Source organism: Dipodomys merriami, unplaced genomic scaffold, assembly GCF_024711535.1.
Source record: "Dipodomys merriami isolate MVZ:Mamm:240054 unplaced genomic scaffold, mDipMer1.0.p SCAF_400, whole genome shotgun sequence".
NCBI lineage: Eukaryota > Metazoa > Chordata > Mammalia > Rodentia > Heteromyidae > Dipodomys > Dipodomys merriami.
In genome coordinates, this window is record NW_027205605.1 from 502401 (window position 1) to 515821 (window position 13421).

The 13421-nt window shown below is 52.7% G+C and overlaps 1 protein-coding gene across 3 annotated transcripts in view; it reads right to left on the reverse strand.

The window, feature by feature from the left end:
* Positions 1-13421, reverse strand: part of LOC138806569 (rabphilin-3A) — a 67419-nt gene that overhangs the window by 35339 nt on the left and 18659 nt on the right. For all 3 annotated transcript variants that reach the window (XM_069991992.1, XM_069991993.1, XM_069991991.1), the window contains 2 exons: positions 6177-6265; positions 1824-1835 (listed from right to left, as the gene is read on the reverse strand). In XM_069991992.1, coding sequence (XP_069848093.1) covers positions 1824-1835; positions 6177-6247 — 83 coding nt within the window. In that variant the 5' untranslated portion in view covers positions 6248-6265. The remainder of the gene's footprint in view (positions 1-1823; positions 1836-6176; positions 6266-13421) is intronic.

The following is a 13421-nucleotide window of genomic DNA, read 5'->3' on the forward strand; positions in this document are numbered from 1 at the left end:
TGCATGTGCTCAGGTACAGCAAAGCCCTCCCAGACAAAATCTACCCCAGCCAGACTAAAAGGGGGTGCAGAAGGGCTGCTGTGGCCCTCAGAACGGCCCACCTCCCGGCCACACTGAACCCCACCTGGCTCTTGTGAAATTCTGCGGTGGCTCTCACCGGTGGGCTCTGCACCCGCGTTCCTCTACGTGTTCCCACACGTGCTCCTACATACAACTTCTTCCAGAAAGTTCTCTCATTGTGGACCCCCTCCCCAAGTCTGGACTAGGGGATATTCTTTGGTTTCCCAGAACGATAGCTCCTTGCATGCTAGAGTGGAGTGGCTGATTGGCTGCTGGTGGGCTGGGTCTTATTTAGTTTTTAGTGGTACTGGGGTTTAAACCCAGGTATTCAAGATTGCTAGGCAGGTGTTCTACATTAGAGCCACACTCTGATCCTTTTGATTTGTTGTTTTTCAAGCAGGATACTGCATTTATACCCAGGCAAGCTTGGACTGTGATACTCCTATTTACACTATTTAGGGCTAGGGCTAGGGTCAGGGTTAGGGCTAGAGTTAGAGGTGAGAGGTTAGGGTCAGGGTTAGGGTCAGGGCTAGAGTTAGGGTTCAGGCTAGGCATTACCCCTGAGTAGCTGGGATTACCTTGCTAGCTTTCCCTGGCTGAGTTGTGATTCTCACCAGCATTCTGGCAAGGCAGGCCTCACACTGCAGTGCTCTTTTCATCCAACTACTGAGTAGCCAGGATCATGGGGATGAGCCACCATGCCTGGCTTGATTGCACATTCATAGTCTCTACCAGATAGCACTCATATTTTGGTTATATCTCTATGCCTCATATTTAACATGCCTGTTAGTCTATAGTAGATATTCTCTGTATATATATATATAATATATATATATATATATACACATACACACATATATGTTTCATATACGTATATATACTCTGTATATATACAGCAGGGCAGAGACAGAGGAGGCCTGGAGAGGAAGCAGTGGACCATATCACAGAAGGTTCAGCATACACTTCCAGCCTAACATTCAAGTGAACTCTCTGGGTCCAGAGACTCCTTCCCTGCCTCCCCCCTGGCCAGCAAGAAGGGAAGTCTGTGGTCTCAAACCCATTTCACAGACCAGAACAATGGGACTCCAGGAGATGAGGTCAGAGCTCAAGGTCACAGTGGCAGTGAGTCCCCGAGCCCATTGTGGAGGTGACAATGTCTGCTGCTCGTGGACAGGGCCCCACACCCCATCTGCCACGCCCATTTACTAAGTCCAACCAAATGCACGGGCGTGGTGAGCACACCTAGGGCCTGTCAGTCACAGCGCTGTGCAAAAGTCAGCGTGACCTCCAGGAGGTGGCAGAGCCGGGGGTGGGGGGTGGGGGGTGGCGTGGCATCTTCTGAGCTGGACTTTGATTGGTAGCATCGATTGATCGCATTCATGTTTTCTTGTCTAAGAACCCTGTTCCTAGGATTGGAGGTGTGGCTCAGTTGGTAGAGTACCAGCCAATGAGCAACCCATCAGGTACTGAGTTCGAGCTGCAGCCTCACACACATACAAAATATAGAATGGTACTTCCAATAAGATGCTGGAGGTGGGGTACAGTACGGTCATCAAACTTGCTACCCACACATTTCCAACAAGAGCTGGCAGGGTGTGCCCCTAGGGAACACTTCCATGCCCTCCCCAAGGGCGAGATTGTTTGGGGGAACTGTTTTAGTAACCTGGATTTTTGTTTTGTGCGATCTCTTCTAACCGGCCCGGTGCACGGACCAGCCAAGCTCCATAGTGCATAGGAAAAGAAAAGCGTCACAAAATACTTACTGTTCCTTATCACTGCAGGCAGGCAAAGCAGGGAGAGAAAGAAACAACGAAATGTAAGGTAAGAAATCAACAATCCCAGAGTGCCGGGGCGGCAACAAATACCTTGTGGGCACAGCCATGGCCTGCCTCCATCTTCTCCCGCCTTGGATGTGTCACTCCTGCGCAGCTAAGACATGGCCGCTTCCCTGCAGGGCTGCGAGCCTGACCGCTCGAGTCAGCGAATCACTGAAGTGGACCATCCTTTGTGTGGGAGGAGACGGTTCTAGGTGGTCCAGAACACGCGCTGCCAGCTTCCTTTTGCCTTCTGTCATTGCAAATGCTGGCGCACTGGGTGCACGTGAGTCTAGCCCTGAGCCCTGAACCCCAGAATGTGTAGGGCCCCAGTTTGAGGGAAGGGAGTCCTTCTATTCCCTTAAGTATGCAAACACAGGCAGGGTGTCTTTGTGCCTCAGTTTCCGTGTCCCATTTCCCACCCCTCTGGCTTGTGGACTTTGTATCTAGAAATAAACATCCCCCTTCAGAGATCTGCTTCTCTCCCTGGGACTCTCGGCCAGGAGGGCTGCCCCGCTGTCCCATCTGGTACTGTCCTTCCTTTGTGGATGTACAGGTCCTGGGGCTTGAACTCAGAGCCGAGGCCCAGCCTCTGAACTTTCATGCTCAAGGCTAGCGCTCTACCAGAGCTCTACCACTAGCTTTTTGGTGGTCAGTTGGAGATAAGAGTCTCCCAGACTTTCCCAGGCTGAGCTCCTGAGCTCTCAGGCTCCTGAGCAGCTAGGATAACAGGCCTGAGCCACCCCACCTTCGCACAGCCATTGGCTCCTTTCTGCCCCGGGCGAGGCTGGGTCCACCTGCAATTCCTAGGCCCGTGGAGGCCAGCAGAGGCCCCATCTGCAAATCACGCAAGCAGGAAGTGTCTAAGGCTAGCCAGCAGTTAATTAAGACTCGGATCCCTTCAATTCCTGGAGGAAGATAGGGGAATTAGCCGCATTAGCACACGGCCGGCGAGACAGCCTTGGGATGGCTGTGCTCTGCCCGTTAGCATTTATCAAAAATTCATTTAAGTATCTGGGAGCGTGCGGGAGCGAGCGAGGCGGCTGGTGCGTCTGGAATGACAGGCTTCGGTGCGCATGCTCAGGAGGACGCTGCGGGAGCCTCCCCTCCACGGTTGTCATGCTGCTGATTTAAATGGCAAGGCGGGTTGTTTGGCTTCATCGCGACTGAAATAAACCCTGATGGATGGGCTTTTAATGAACTGACAGTTCTTCAATAAAAATAAATATTTTACCCCAGCCACCCTCCAGGCAGCTGTTTATCTTACAGACACACATTTTTTTTTTGGCAGATCAAATATTCTGTGCAAAGTAAGTTTGGTTCCAAGAAGGCATTACGGGAAGGGAAACTTAGCGAGAAGCTTCTGTGGGGAGAGGAACCGGCTGAGTTCCACCGTGTCCTCCAAATGGCGCTCTTAGAACCCGAGGTTTTAGGCAGAAGTGTTTGGCAAGCAGGCAGAGGGCTTTTACTTCAGAGTAAATGGATGGGCGGGAGGGGAGGGAACAACCAAAACTCTCACTCAGAGACAGTGTGAGAGCCACAAAGGCAATGCCAACTACTCAAGAGGTCAAGTTAGCAAGACCCCATCTCAAAAACCAAGCTGCATGTTGTGGTGAATGCCTGTAATCCAAGCTGTACAGGAGACAGAGGAAAGAGGATCATGGTCAGAGGCTGGCCCCAGATGAAAAAATGAAATCCTATCTGAAAAATAAACAAGCAAATAAGGGCTCTGGGCACAGCTCGAGCAGTAGAGCACCCGTCTAGTAAGCAGGAGGCCCTGGATTCAAAATGCCAGTACTGCCAAAAGAAGAAAAGGGAAAAAAAATCCTCCCCCGAATATCCTCGTCAAATTAAAGTGAATGCTTTAAACACAGCTCGGGGACCGCTCGAAAATAAAGGCCTCCTCTCTGCTTGTTCTCAACACAAGTAGGCAACACAGACTTCATCAAAGTGCCACATTTTTTTCTCTCCCAAAGACTCAAGTTATTAAAAAGAAAATGGGGGCTGAGGACAAGTTGGAAAATGACTATCCAACACAGGATTTTTATCTAGAACATTCAGAGCCCCTACACCTCAATCTCAAGGAGAAAAAAATGGGACACGTGCCCCAGTGAAGCAGCCGGACCAGTGACCAGAGGTAGCCGGCCAGCTGGGCCTCCAAGATGCACAGCCAACTGGGAAAATGGTTCAGCAAAAAGGTTCTTGAAAAGCCCAGCCAAGGCTGGGTGCAGTAGCACCTGCCTGTAATCCCAGCACACAGGAGGCTGCAAGTTTGAGGCCAGTTTAGGCTAAATGGCAAGACCCTGTCAAAAACAACAACAACAAACAACAACAAAGCCAGGCGGGGTGACAAGCTTATAACCAAAATTTCTTGGGAGGCAGAGATTGGGGGAATCATGATTCAAGACCAGCCTGGGCAGAAGTTCACAGGACTCAGTCTCAACTAATGGCTGGGCACAGCGGCGCCCTCTTGCAATCACAGTTCAGGCTAGTAAGGCACAGAGTGAGACCCCATCTCAGATAACTAATGCAAAATGGGCACGGAGCACCTGCCAACCAAATGCAAGGCCCTGAGTTCAATCCCCACTCTTTACAAAACCAAAGGCAGGTTAAACCAGTGCCTGCCACAAGACCGTGGTATGTCACTCCCAGGTAATCACTGAAGGGAAGTCAGGTCATGCTCAACACAAAGGCTACCTGGAAACAGTCCAAATGTCTGTCAGTGAAAAAGGGACACACGGTTGATGTGCAAAAGAACATGGTCACTCTCCATATAACTAAAGCGAATGAAAAGTACAGATATGTACAGGCCAAAAGTAGATGTTGTGTGGTTCCATTAGTCTAAAACCAATATAAAATTAATGCTATTAAAATAAAATTCTAGGAAACACAAAATTATAGTTACAGAAATTAGTGGCCACCTTGGGATGGGAGGGAGAACTTTTTGAACTATTATATATACTCATCGTCTTGGTTATTGTGATGGCTTCATGGGTATACATGGACGTTTGAAAATTGTAGAATGCTACTTCATTTTAAAAGTGTACTGTTGAGGGGCTGGGAAGGTGGCTCAGTGGTAGAGCGCTCGCCTTGCATGCCTGAGGCCCTGGGTTCAATTCCTCAGCACCACATAAGCAAAAAGAAAAAAAGCCGGAAGTGGCGCTGTGGCTCAAGTGGTAGAGCGCTAGCCTTGAGCCGAAGAGCTGAGGGACAGTACCCAGGCCCAGAGTTCAGGCCCCACGACCAGACCCAAATATAAATAAATAAAAGTGTACTGTTGAATTTACATGCATTATATCCTTTTGAGATAGGGTATCAATCACTATGTAGACCAGGCTGGCCCTGAACTCATGATCTTCTTGCTGGAATTATACTCATGTACCACCACACTCAGCCTAATTACATCTATATAAGACCATTTAAACAACTTTAAAAAATGGCAGCCAGGTACCAGTGCTCATACCTGTAATCTTAGCTACTCAGGAGGCTGAGATCTGAGGATCATAGTTCAAAGCCAGCCTGGGCAGGAAAGTCTGTAAGACTCTGATCTCCAATAAACCACCAAAAAGCTAGAAATAGAGCTATGGCTCAAGGGATAGAGTGCCAACCTTGAGCATAAAAAACTCAGAGACAGTGCCCAGGCCCTGAGTTCAAGCCCCAGGACAAGAAAGAAAGAGAAAGAGAAAGAGAGAAAGAGGAAGGGAGGGAGGGAGGGAGGGGGGAGGGAGGGAGGGAGGGAGGGAGGAAGGAAGGAAGGAAGAAAGAAAGAAAGAAAGAAAGAAAGAAAGAAAGAAAGAAAGAAAGAAAGAAAGAGAGAGAGAAGGAAAGAAAGAGAGAGAAGGAAGGAAGGAAGGAGGGAGGGAGGGAGGAAGGAAGGAAGGAAGGAAGGAAAGAAAGAGAGAAGGAAAGAGAGAGAGAAGGAAGGAAGGAGGGAGGGAGGGAGGGAAGCAGAAGGGAAGGGAAGGGAAGAGGGAGGGGAGAGAGAGAGAGAGAGAGAGAACACACATGCACACGCCCGCTTCCAGCTCCCCGTCTCCCATCTAGTCCGTAGCTTTATTTGACAGATAAGGGAACTGAGGCTGGGGATGAGGCGGAGCGCGGCCTGTGTCCGTGGTGAAAGGGCTCAGATTGAGCTAGAGCCCGGGACGGCTCTGCCGCGCGCCCGCTCGCCCCTTTCCTCTCAGCAGGAAGCTGAGAGGCCCACCATGCCCACGGCAGCAGGGACCCGCACATTCCTTCTCTCCCAACCCCTGCCTGGAGACCATGAGGACCCCCCACCCTCCCCGGGGCCCCCAGACTCACTTTGCTTGCAGGGGTCGGTCGCTGGGGTACATCCAGCGGCCGGAACTACTGCGGACGGCAGTGTCGGTCATGGCGGAGGGCTCGCGCACCTGTAAGAAGGGACCGAACAGAAGTTACCACTCCTCACCTCCTCACCCACGAGGACAGAGAAGAGGCTTTCCTGTTGTCCACGGGTCACCCTGGACCCGCGGAGGGGGGATCAGACCAGGGCCAAGCACCCCCACCCTCAAACCCCAGCCCTCCCCAGGTCTTCCCTCCCAGCTCCCCTCAACTCTGTCCAGCTGTGATGTATGTCTTTGGCCTCTGCTTCTGATTGGCTTCTTTCAGTGGCCAATGGGATGGTAGAGAATGGGAAGTAATCAGAGGCTTGAGGATGCTGGACCTCATTTAGAGGTCTGCTTTTAGAACCTGCAGACAGCAGATAAGAGGCCCAGGCTAGCTGGCAGGAGGAGAGATCGCCCAACCAAGATCAGCCGAAGACCAACCCAATGGCCAACCCAATGGCTGAAGAATCATGAGATACACAGTAGGGTGGTTTGTTGTTATGCAGCAAGTACTGGCTAATCAAGCAGCCTGTCATGGCAAGACCATTGCTGGGCCTTTGGCCCAGAATCCTGGGCTCTAGCCCCATCTCCCTTCTTTCCTTTCTGAGTCTGGCACACTTTCTCTACTCTGGGTTTATTGAACTCCCCACTCTGTGGGCCTGCCCTGGCGGGAAAGAGCTGGTGAGTTAATGCGTGAGCAGGGGCCTGGTCAGGCCACCATGCTTCTGAAGCCTCAGCAAGGAACCTCACTGGAGGCTGGGGCTGGGGCTGGGCCTGGATTCCAGGCTGTTTGTCTGTCTAGAAGTCACCTGCACAGCCCTGGGGGTGGGGGACAGGCAACATCACCTCAGTTTTCCATTGGGAACGGATTCCTTTCTCAGTATCCATCTTTGTAGTTCCAAGTAAAGCTCACCCAGCCCTGACCCCTGGAAGTGGGATAATGGTCCACTTTCCAGCCAATCAGTGATGAGTTACATTCCTCTGTCTGTTGTGATTGGTGGAGGGAGAGGCACATGACCCTATCTCGGCCAATGAAATCTTCTTCTGAGACTGTGGCTAGAAGTATGTGGGAAGAAGCATTCCCCAACCTCCCCCATGGAGCCTCTAAGCTGGTAAGACAAACTGCTGTCATCATTTTCTCCACCGGGCAGAAAAAGCCTGCCAGGATCAAAGCAGAGCCAGTGCAAGAAAGGCTGATCCCTGATGATGCTGTCAGGAGGCTGGACACCGCCGGGCCTGAGTCTGTGCTGGCTGTGTTGTCTACCTCCTTTTTTTCCCCCTTGAATTTGTGCTGTTGCACCTCTCCTGAGCTCTCTCAGGAGACAGCACTGTGTGTCTTCAGGGCGAGACCATGTCACCTTACAGCAAACAGGAGGCCCAAAGGCAACCAGAACTGGTGGGGCCTGGAGAAGATTACATTTCACCCCGACTCACCTCAGCGGGCCTGACTCCAGCAAGCCACCCTCCCCGAGGCCTGCGAGACCTCACACCGATGATTAAAATTCCGCCACGATAAACAACGCTAATTAAAAGCAAAACTAAGTACTTAATAAGACAAATGAGGTGGGATATTAGAAGTCAGGACGAGAGCTGGCATTAATTAAAAACAAAGACTAATTCCTTTCCTCTTTAAAACAGACTCTGGAGGGGATGACGGTTGGGGGGGGCGGTGTTTCTAGAAAAATAGCTTTAGCTTTTACTAATGTGGGACATGCTAAGCGGCAGGCACAATCTCCTGGGGTCCCCCTCCCGTGGTGGGCACAAGCATGGTGCGCGCGCGCACACGCGCACACACACGTGTGTGCCTAATGTGCATATGCACACACGCACACACATTTGCACACAGGTACCCACATGCACACACTCATCACACATCTCTACAAGGCACACATGCACACATAGTCATCCTACACCTCCTAGCCACATCTATCCACAGCCCAGCGCTTCCCGACCCCACCTCCCTCCATAACATTCGAACCCAGAGCCCCTGAACTTCAGCCACCCAGGGTCCAGCTGAGGCCACTCCCCTGGGCTGTGGAGTCTCAGTCGTCCAACACAGCTTCTCCCTGCTTGCATGAATACGAGGTGGTAAAGATCCACCGCCTCCTCTGCTCCTCTCCCCTCCCCGCTCCTCCCAGCGCCAGGCTGAGGAAGGCAGCAGGGAAATGGAAGGTACCGCAAAGTCGCTGGCCTGCCCTGCAGGCCACCCACCCCCAGACACCAGGATATCCGGTACTGCTGAGGGTGGAACCTGGGATTCCCACCCGTCTCCCCACAGCAGGAGCTGCAGACAGGTGTCTCAGGACGAGTTTGAGCAAAGGAAGCCACCCGTGCAGTCCTGACATGGGTCCCCTGGGCACCCAGGGAGCCCGGTCATTTGTGGGTTCCTTATTGATGAACCTGCTGGCAGATCAGGTTTGTTTGTAATCCCCAGATCAATACCAGGGCTGTCCTGGTGGTCACTCACAGTTAGCAGGAAAGAAATCTGAGTTTCCACCAATGTATGACCCCGCTCCCAACCGACATCAACCCTCAAGCTCCCGTCCGGAAACTAGTTTCATGTCCAGGTCTATTTACTGCCACTGTATTTTTGTGGGGTGGGGGGGGTCATTTTTGTTTTGTTTTGTTTTTGTTGGTCATGGAGCTTGAACTCTGGGCCTGGGCACTGTCCCTGAGCTCTTCAGCTCAAGGCTAGCACTCTACCATTTGAGCCACAGCACCACTTCCAGTTTTCTGGTGTTAATAAGAGTCTCTCGGACTTTCCTGCCCAGGCTGGCTTTGGACTGTGATCCTCAGATCTCAGCCTCCTAAGTAGTAGGATTACAGGCATGAGCCACTGGCACCCAGCTGGGTTTGTGTTATTTTGAAGTGGTGATCTCGCTGCTTGTTCCCCAAGCATAGCACTGCAGCGTGCAGTGCGACTGCACCTGCCTGCGGCAGATGAGCCTCGTTCAGCCATGAGCTTCACTGCCGTCAGCCACAAGTTCGACACTAATGAGATCGACGCTATCTGTTCACTAAGGGTCTTTCGGTAGGAAGGTACACACAGCTGGGTTATGGACCACCCCCCTGATGATGATGTAAGCAAGACAGGAATCCAACCCTGTATTTCTCCCGGAGCGATGGCTCAGTTTCTGTAGAACTTGGGAAACAGGGCTACCACCAAAAGTGAGACCTGACCGGGTCTCTTATACATGTGTGAATACAGACATATTATACCAAATTATTATTGTATATTACGTTACATAATTTTTATGATGTAAAATATGTATCTTATATGAAACACAATTAGCATCATATATAATTAACGTATAATCATATAATATAAAATGTCAACGATTAATATATCATGTCAAGTAATAATACATTATTATATATTAATATCAGATGGAGTACATATAATGCATGCTATTAATATAAAGGATGTATTCTATAATATATAATTTATAGTATACTATTATTTTATTTTTTGTTGGTCGTGGGGCCTGAACTCTGGACCTGAGCACTGTCCCGCAGCTCTTCAGCTCAAGGTAGCTCAAGGTAGTGTCCTACCACTTGAGCCACAGCACCACTTCCAATTTTTTTCTGCTTATGTGGTGCTGAGGAATCGAACCCAGGGCCTCATGCATGTGAGGCAAGCACTCTACCACTGAGCCACCTTCCCAGCCCCAATAATTTATAGTATGTATCATATACATTATACATTATCAATAACAGGCATGCATCACATACAATACAGAAGTAGTGTGCAAAGTGTAAAACATCATATTTATAAGCAATGATCTATATGATAATATATAAAATATAGTGATATGCAATAAAACTATACTAATGATACTACTATATTTATGTTGTAAATAACTTCATATTTCTGTTAATATGTCCTGGTATTCTAACATAAACATATTAACAATGCTATCAGTGCTATTCTCTAGCTGACACATGCGATCACTGTAGGCTTAGCTCTCAATATAGGGTGAGTGTCCGGACAGGTGCATTGGCTCTCGGTATAGGGTGTCTGGACAGGTGCATTGGCTCTCGGTATAGGGTGTCTGGACAGGTGCTTTGGCTCTCGGTAGAGGGTGAGTGTCCGGACAGGTGCATTGGCTCTCAGTATAGGGTGTCTGGAAAGGTGCATTGGCTCTCGGTATAGGGTGTCTGGACAGGTGCTTTGGCTCTCGGTAGAGGGTGAGTGTCCGGACAGGTGGTTTGGCATGTGGGGGAGACAGGGACAGACAGTGACAGAACTGATGCACGGAGGGATTTTGAGGAAGTGCCTGATGTCTGATGTCGGGGCTCCCTTCTGGGACAACTTGACCCACGAGAAGCCGGAGGGCCCAAGGAGGTAAAGCGGGAGGAGCTGCTGGAGTGGTGTGGAGACTCAGCAGGGACCAGCAGCCACTTAGCGGGACCCAGCACGCGCTTTCCTGCAGCCTGCTCAGGAGGCGAAGCAGGGCCGGGCAGCAAAGGCGTTTGTATGTGCCACGTCCGTCCTGAGGCCCGCACAACGTGCTCAGAGGCAAAAGGTTTGCAGCCAGCTGAGGGTGGGCGCGGGAGCGCAGCCTCAGAACGCAATGGAGGTCTCAAAGCTGAGGCCAAGCAGGGACTGGGCCTCTTGGTACGGACTCAGCTGAGGCTTTGCCTGTCCTGTGATTCTGAGCTTCTGTGGGACTGGACACAGCTCCCCCGAGCTGCGTTTCCACGAAATGCTGGGGCTAGAATCATACCCCCAGATTCCTGCCTCAGTTTGCCTCTGCTGGCAGCATGGTCTTAGCGTAAACCCCACAGTGGGGCCCAGTGCTCAGAATCCACAGGAAACGGTAGCAAGCTGGGGAGGGGGAGGGGAGAGGCTCCAGGCTCTCTGCATTTCCTTCTCTTGTTTCTCTCCGTTGAGAAAGAATCCTGTGCTCATGAGAACCCCAGCGCGCCAGCTGCTCGCTCCTCCACCCGCAGCCCCACCCCGCGGCCTGCAGTGCAGCTCGGACTGAATATTAGATCAGACCACCGCTCCCCCAGCTGCGGCCGGCGCCCCGGCCATCCTGGTATCGACGGGGACTCGATGTGGTTTATCAGGTGACAAATGATCCATCGATCCGGCTGCGGAGCTGGCTTTATGGAAGACCTTGGCTTTCTTCCCCATCACCCAAGAACTTCAGCGTCTCCCCCCCACCTCCTGCCCCCAGCCAGGCAAATTAGAGCAGCCCGGAGATGGACTAAGGTTTCCAGTTCGAGCAAGGGGCATTAGGTCAGCCCTGTCAGTGCCTGTGTCATCCAACCAACAGTTCCTGAGTGCCGGCTGGGTGCCAGGCACTGTGGGGTACAGAGACCGGGTCACTGCAGGAAGTGATCCCACCCTGTGTGGCTGATGCTCTCTGGGGGAGACACTTGGTGAGTGAGATTGATTGGGGAGGAGAGGGGAGGGGAGGGGTGCACAGGGTGGGGGGAGGCCTGGTCCTGGGGAAGGGGTCACCACTCCAAGTGAGGTGGGCAGAATGGGCCTCGTGTGAAGATCTGAGGGGGACTTTATCGTAACGGGTATCGTAACTCCAGGTCACTCAACCAGCTACTCTGATTTCTGCCATGCCTGACCTGCCACACCCTCTCCATAGACCACGGAGCACTGTGTACCCCGACATCTGAGAATGCTCAGGCCAGGGAGCGCTTCGAACGCCCCTGCACAGGAAGGCAGGCAGCTCGCCCACTGCAGTACCGGCTTGGAACTCAGGGCTTCCTGCTCTCCCACTTGAGCCACGCCTCCAGCCCAGGCTCAACCCCCTTGTTTTCCAGATGCTGGCTTTGCCGTGGGAAGTCCTGCATGGGTCCCTCCAGTGCCAGGCAGGCCGGGACGGGTGGTCGCCACCTCTTGCCTTGCAGGCCAAGCAAGGGGTCACTCCAGAGACCGCTGTGGTTGGCAGGCCCCCCCCGGCACCCCAGCATTCTGGGGCTGAGGACCGGGGATCCTGAGTTCTGGGTCAGCCTGGATCACACAGTGAGGTTCCTAAGGAGACGCTAACCCTGACATAAAAACACATTTAGAGATGCAGGTCCGTGGTCGAGTGCTTGCCTGGAAGACACAGAACCCCAGGTTCTATCCCCAGCACCACAAAAGAAAAAAGAAGAAAGAGAGGAGAGAGAGGGAGAGCAGGAGGAGAGGAAGAGAGAGGAGGAGGAAGAGGGGGAGGAGGAGGAGGAGGAGGAGGAAGAGGGAAGAGGAGGAGGGGGAGGAGAGGAAGCATGGACATACAAATAATCTCTGTATCTGTACCTGAGGAGGCTTGGGATGAGTGTGGGGAGAAGAGGGGGCGGCGTGGGAGGGGCTGGGGAAATGAGAGACAGGAGGGGCGGTGCGGGTGGGACAGTGGGAAAGGATTCTTAAGGCCACCGCAGGGAGAACCGTGCGGGGGGGGGGGGGGGAGGGACTGGGGGGGGAGGGGGCTGGGGGGAGGGGGCAGGACGCAGGCGCCGTGGACCACACAGGTGCTTTTTGGCAGCACCTTGCCCCAGGGCCTCCCCGCAGACTCATCCCGTGGCAGCCCCGAACACGGCCTCTGCCACCAGGGGCTGGCAGGGCCAGGCTGCTGGCTTACGTAAGGCTCTGCTCAGAGCGGCTCCATTCACAAGTCTCCGCGTGCCCTGCGGCCGCTGCATGGCGGAGGGGAGCAGGGAAGGAAGGAAGGAACAGAAGCGAGGGGAAGAAGAAGGCAGCTGGGAGACTGGGGGAGGAGAGCTTTCTGAATAAACCCTGCCCGGATCCATCAGCACAGAGAGGGTGCTGCTGCCAACATGGCCTCTTCTCCTTGGTTCATGGCAGCTGGGCGGGAGGGGGGGGCGGGGGGCATGCTGGACTCCGGCCGGAGTCTGGGGGGGGGGGGATTCATTACAATGAGAATTAAGTGGGGATTATATCATTAACACTAATGACTGGAGAGACAATTACCTCGAGGAGGCTGGTGACATGCTGGTGACAGCAGCCCGGAGCCTGGCACAGCTGCCACCCTTGGCCCCACCAGGGAGCAGTGCTTGGTGGAGGAGAATGGCCAGGGGGCGGGGTGTGGTGGCTGCTCTCTGCTCTGCCCCTCGGCTGACAGGCCGGGGGTCCTTCCCAGAAGGACTCAGCCTGTGGCACTGGCAGAGGGAGATGGCACAGGTGGCAGGTGATGTCTTGATTCTGGTCCTGTGCAGCTCCTTGGGGACGGGGGCG